At 44.6% G+C, this 5,715-nt stretch overlaps 1 protein-coding gene across 4 annotated transcripts in view; it reads right to left on the minus strand.

Moving 5' to 3' along the window:
* The window catches only part of ccdc57 (coiled-coil domain containing 57), a 65,752-nt gene extending 60,854 nt beyond the window's left edge, over nucleotides 1-4,898 (minus strand). For all 4 annotated transcript variants that reach the window (XM_050060306.1, XM_050060305.1, XM_050060307.1 and 1 more), the window contains exons 1-3: nucleotides 4,799-4,898; nucleotides 4,286-4,443; nucleotides 4,091-4,165 (exon numbers count right to left, since the gene is read on the minus strand). In XM_050060306.1, the coding sequence (XP_049916263.1) occupies nucleotides 4,091-4,165; nucleotides 4,286-4,443; nucleotides 4,799-4,897 (332 nt within the window). In that variant the 5' untranslated portion in view covers nucleotide 4,898. The remainder of the gene's footprint in view (nucleotides 1-4,090; nucleotides 4,166-4,285; nucleotides 4,444-4,798) is intronic.
* Nucleotides 4,899-5,715: the final 817 nt, after the last annotated feature.

Consider the following 5,715-nt stretch of genomic DNA (forward strand, 5'->3'; position numbering starts at 1 on the left):
TCTCATTGTGTCATGCGGATTACTGTTAATTTATTATGCTGATCTGTTCTGTACGACATCTATTGCACGTCTGTCCGTCCTGGAAGAGGGATCCCTCCTCAGTTGCTCTTCCTGAGGTTTCTACCGTTTTTTTTCCCCGTTAAAGGGTTTTTTTTTTTTGGGGAGTTTTTCCTTATCCGCTGCGAGGGTCATAAGGACAGAGGGATGTCATATGCTGTAAAGCCCTGTGAAATTGTGATTTGTGATATTGGGCTTTATAAATAAAATTGAATTGAAAAATTGAAGATAGTCATAATACTCGGTTTTAGCTTTCCTTACGGCTGCAGTACAGCGATTTCGAATTTGTCTGAAAGTGAGCCAATGGTGAGGGTTACCAGAGTGCCTGGCACGAGACCAAGCTAAATTTCTGTCTCTGAACATGCTAGACAGTTCCTGTAAAAACCAAGGTGTTACTCTGTTCTTAATTCGAATTTTCCTAAGGGGAGCATGTTTATCCACTAAAGAGTTAAATGTTTTCACAAAGGTGTCTGTAGCAACCTGGACATCAGTGGCTTGAATTATGGAATGAATATTACTGGAAACCAGGTCATTGAGGAAAGCTTGGCTATCAAAGTTTTTGAAATTCCTCCTGTTAACAGTGTGTGACTTTGTTTTTGGCAACTGCATGCTCCTGACACATGCTGTGGGGCAGTGATCACTTATACCTTGGTCAAAGACCCCACAAGCAGAGATTCTGTCACTTTTATTTGAAAAAATCAGATCAATAAGGGTAGACCGTGAATAATTGTTAGGATTTGGCCTGGTAGGCTCAGTGACAAGCTGACATAGGCTGAGATTCCCACTAACCTCCTTGAGATAATTTGAGGCATCACTTAACCACTCGAGATTGAGGTCACTCATCACAATCATTTCAAAATCTAAGTACAGAGAAAGTATCTTGGCCAGACAATCAATAGAGCTTGAATCAGCTGAAGGAGGTTTATATACACCAACAACACACAAAGTATTATTCTTCCCCAAAGCAACCTTTAAAATTAGCAGTTCGAAAACATTTTGGGATGGTGACAGATTTTAGGACTGAAACCTCAAAGTTGGATTTGACATATATTGCCACACCGCCTCCCTTGCCAACCCTATCATGTCTGAAAATATTGAAGTGATCCAGAGCTACTGAGGAGTCACTGACAGATTCTTTCAGCCAACATTCAGACACAACTAAGATATGATGGAGGCTCTGATAATTCACAGCTTTAAAACTGCCACACAAATGAGGAAACCTTTCAGACACAATAGTTTGAATTGGGAGACCAACAATAGAGGGTGTGGGCAATGTAGGTTTGCATATGACTGGGGAGGAGGTAGTTTGCACTCCAGACCGCAGGGAGGAGCTAGTGGGAGAAACAGTACTCGGGCCTGCACGGCATGCGGAGAGGAAGAGAGTTTGGAGTGGGTGTGCGATGTTGACAGTCAGGCACATGGCGAGTACTGGACACTGATTTTTAAGTTAGTTTTTAGCATAGTGGTACCAAGGCGGTTTGGGTGAATACCATCAGATGTGAAGAAGGCTGAGCAGCCCCAAACCAAGTTGAAGTTGTCTATAAAACCTAAATTGAGTTCTTTGCAAAAGGAGAGCAACCAGGTGTGGATATAAAAGACCCGGCTGAATTGCTCCGAACTACGTGTCAGCGTTGGAATAGGTCCAGAAATGAACACCGATTTGCTGCGTAGGAGACTGAGGAGGTGTTTAAAGTCAGCTTTTATCAGCTCAGACGGCCTGCAAGTGGTGTCATTTGTTCCAACGTGCACTATGATTTTGGAGACCGTGGAGGGAAGGGAGCGCAGAAGCTCAGGGAGTTTTTTTTAAAATGACAGGAACTGTGGATCCAGGAAAGTAGCGGGTGATTGCATTGAATAAGTGGATGGTGAGGGAGGATGGTGAGGGAGGAGTGCACTCATTTCCAGGAATGTGAAGATGTTGCAGCGGCAGCTGAGGCTCTGTAGACTGGCCAGGTGGATCCACACCAGCGTCAGGTGGAGGAGAGATGGCAGCGGCGGGAGGAGCAGCCGCCCGATCCACACCAGCGTCAGGTGGAGAAGTGACAGCTTCGGTGGCAGCTGGTAGGCTGTAGGCATTTGCAACAGACCCTGTCTGCGAAGTGGACGGGTCTGGTGGTGACAGAGCTGCGGCGACTTCAGTGGACAGGAGCCCGTAGCGATCTGAGAGCTCCAGACAGAATCCGGGGGCAGATGGATACCTTTTAGCACCCTGAACCACATCTGTCCAGAGTGGCTGGGCTACTGGCTGGTTTGGAGTCGAGCAGAGGACCACCGGGACCTTTGGTTTAGCTCCAGCTTTTGGGGTTGAGTAGCCGGACGGGTGTGGACAGGTAGAGGGTTCCCAGGGGACTGTGTCTTGGAAGGCTGTGGAGAGCGTGGAGATCTTCCGTGACTGGTTGTGAGCCAGATCTATAAACTGTGACAGCAAGGATTCGCTGGTTTTGAGCTCTGCGGATAGTCTGCTATTTTCTTCAAGCAGGTAAGCGATCCTTTTGTTGGCTTTGGTGAGCAGTGGGTTTTCTACGGGTGACATGGATGTGGCCATGGAGGCAGCTGGGGAGACAAAAACAACTGCGGCAGCAAAGGAGTAGTCTAACAGAAGTGTGTGGCTTGTTAACTGGTGGTGCTTCAGGGGCAATGCAAATAAAAGAGACTTACGCGCGAGGACTCCAAATGGAGTCCACGGCATCGGGATGAAGTAATTCAGAGAAATCAGCTTTTGATCACCCAGGAGTTTAAAACTTACAGGCAAGGGCCCAGAAACTGGGCCCGGTCAGATGTCTAGGCGTCTGGTAGGTGTGGCGCTGTCATGCCAGCACAGTCATGCAGAATCGTACAAAAAAACTTTGATTTGATTAAATAGAATACTTATTAAAAAAGCAAGGCTTGAGCTTAAATTATTTTAAAAAACTACAGAAATTAGTTAAAAGGGTATATTTCTAAGAGGCAAAATGACGGAGGTCTGTCAGACGCCACGTGTCTGTGTCTCTAAATGTTAAAAAGCGGTGAGGAGAGGAGTTGAGCTGCCATAGGAGCAGAGAAAAAGAGCTGCAACAGGAGATGGTATGCAAAGCAGAGAGCAAATGGGGGAAAAGTGTATTTAATTCTGGCGGCGGCGAGGCTGGAAATCGGACAGTGGCGTGAAGTGCCACGGGGCTGCATGTCCATGAGCACCGACACATGTCTAGCCACTGCCAGTGTGGGGTTGTACATTGAAAAAATAATAGGAGCACATATTTTGATGCGTGGTGTTTGCCACTGGTGTGTTTTGGCCTTTAAGTCTTCTCCTTTACAAAGGTAAGAGAGTCTCCATATTTGCAGACTACACCATGGCTGCGTCTAAGACGTGGGCCAGCTTCAGAGATGGAAATCCTCAGCAACCTCTCTTGAATCACACCAACTGTTGTTCATCACAAGACAGACTCCACCAGCTTCTGACCCATCTGAACTCCTCTGCTCAATCCAAGTACTGAAGGACTGATGGTCGGACAGTTCGATCTGGCACCTGGTGAGTGACCCATGTCCCGGTTACAGAGAGGATGCCACAGTCTCCCATTTCGTCCATCCTGCTCTACAAGGACTTAACGCTCCAGCTCGTCCTCCACTATTTTTGTTTTGTTGCCTTCACAGAGACATGCTCCCTCCCATTGTTAGTGTTGCTGCCTCAGTGAGCATCTTGCAGGATCTTTGCCAGCCCCATCCTACCGACACATAAAAATCTAAAAAAAAACTGATGGGTTGGGTCATATCCAATGTTGTATCTAATTCTCACACAGTTGTTGCTGAGCCATGCCATCTTTTTTATTTCTGCTGCTAATAGATTCAGGTATTTCAATATAAAGAAGAACTTTACACATCCCAGAAACACCTCTTAATATCTCTAATGGTAAGAACACGTCATGTGCCCCTCATTTTTCTCTTTATTTTGCACATTTGTAAGTGTGTTTTTTCTTTCTCCTGCTGCCTGTCACTCTTTTCCAGCAGCTGGCTCTGAATGCCTCACTGAGAGGAGTTGGTGCTCTTAACAACTCACTTCTTAATGTGCTTATCCTCCTCTTTCTTCAGTATGGTCCCCATCCCTTTCAGCTTGTCCTCAAGCTCCTTTATCCTAAGACAGAAAGGTAGTCAGAAAATCTTAAAAAAGTAGACACACACCCACACCCACACACACACACACACACACACACACACACACACACACACACACACACACAGTACAGAAGCATACTTGTTGTCCTTGACATTAGTGAGGTGTTTGATCTCCTGGTCTTTGTGTTGCAGCTGGGTTTGTATCTGCTGACAGAACTCCTTCGAAGCTTTAAGAGCCTCTGCAGTCTGATGCTGAGCATGGCAGTGAACTTCAGTCTCTTTAGACAGCAGCTTCACCTGGACAGACAAACAGACAGACAAACAGACAGACAGACAGACAGACAGACAGACAGACAGACAGACACAGACACAGACACAGACACACACAGACACACACACACACACACTCATCATTATCTAGATTACCTAGATTGAGAATAATGCTATACTATAAAAACATTGTAGGAATACTTGTACAAAATGTGCATTTCAAACATAACAACTTAGCATACGGTATTTGTTGTGTACATGTGTTTAGTGTTTGTGTCAACCTTACGCAACAAACTGGGTATTCATAAACAACATAAATGGACTCCATCCTCCATCCTGACATTCTGTTTACAGAGAGAAACCATTTTTTCACTTTCCTCACCTTGAGATCATGAGACAGCACCAGAGCGCACATCTCATCTATTTTTATATTGAACTCATGCTCCTGCTGTCTGAGCTCACTGTCAAAAGCTGCTGTCATCTCCTGTTGGCCAGAGGAGGGTGATTAGACATTTTCCCAGTAGAATTTCAACACTGTTTCAGAGTTTTTATGCTATAGAGCAGTGATATCACCTTCAAACAAACCTACTCAGAGCAGAGCAGAGCTTGTTTGTCAAATTCTTGTTTTATATACTATATTTTATATAATTTTAAATGAAATATATATATAAAGCAATTATACTCCCTAACCATTTGACATCAGGATGTCAAACCAACTGTATAACAGAGACTAATATTGCTCATTTTGGACCAAATGATTTTCAAAATATGAATATCAAAAATAAGCCTTGTGGCACATGAAGAATATTAATCTCTATGTTGCACAGTAGATAGGATATCATTCATTCAAACTGTTAAAGTGCATGATAGATTTGTATTTTGAATATAAAATGAATGTTGAGTATCCGTCTAACTTCACACTAGGGCATTAACGACTTTGATTTTTTTCAGGTCGACTTATATGTCAATAAAGTCGAAGTCGAGTCGACAAGTCATTTGATGACGTCATCACATTGACATGGAGGAGGAAAGTGAAGTATCTCCACACATGTGATGTGTGTCTGTCAAGGCCCGAACATACTCGGGCAGAACGTACGCGGAATGGACTGAAATGGTCAAGCTCCATCATATCTTAGTGAGCTCATAGTGCCATATTATCCCACCAGAACACTGCGCTCTGAGAACGCAGGGTTACTCGTGGTCCCTAAAGTCTCCAAAAGTAGATCAGGAGCTAGAGCCTTCAGCTATCAGGCTCCTCTCCTGTGGAATCATCTTCCTGTTACGGTCCGGGAGGCAGAC

The sequence above is a fragment of the Epinephelus moara genome, chromosome 13, assembly GCF_006386435.1.
Source record: "Epinephelus moara isolate mb chromosome 13, YSFRI_EMoa_1.0, whole genome shotgun sequence".
Lineage (NCBI taxonomy): Eukaryota > Metazoa > Chordata > Actinopteri > Perciformes > Serranidae > Epinephelus > Epinephelus moara.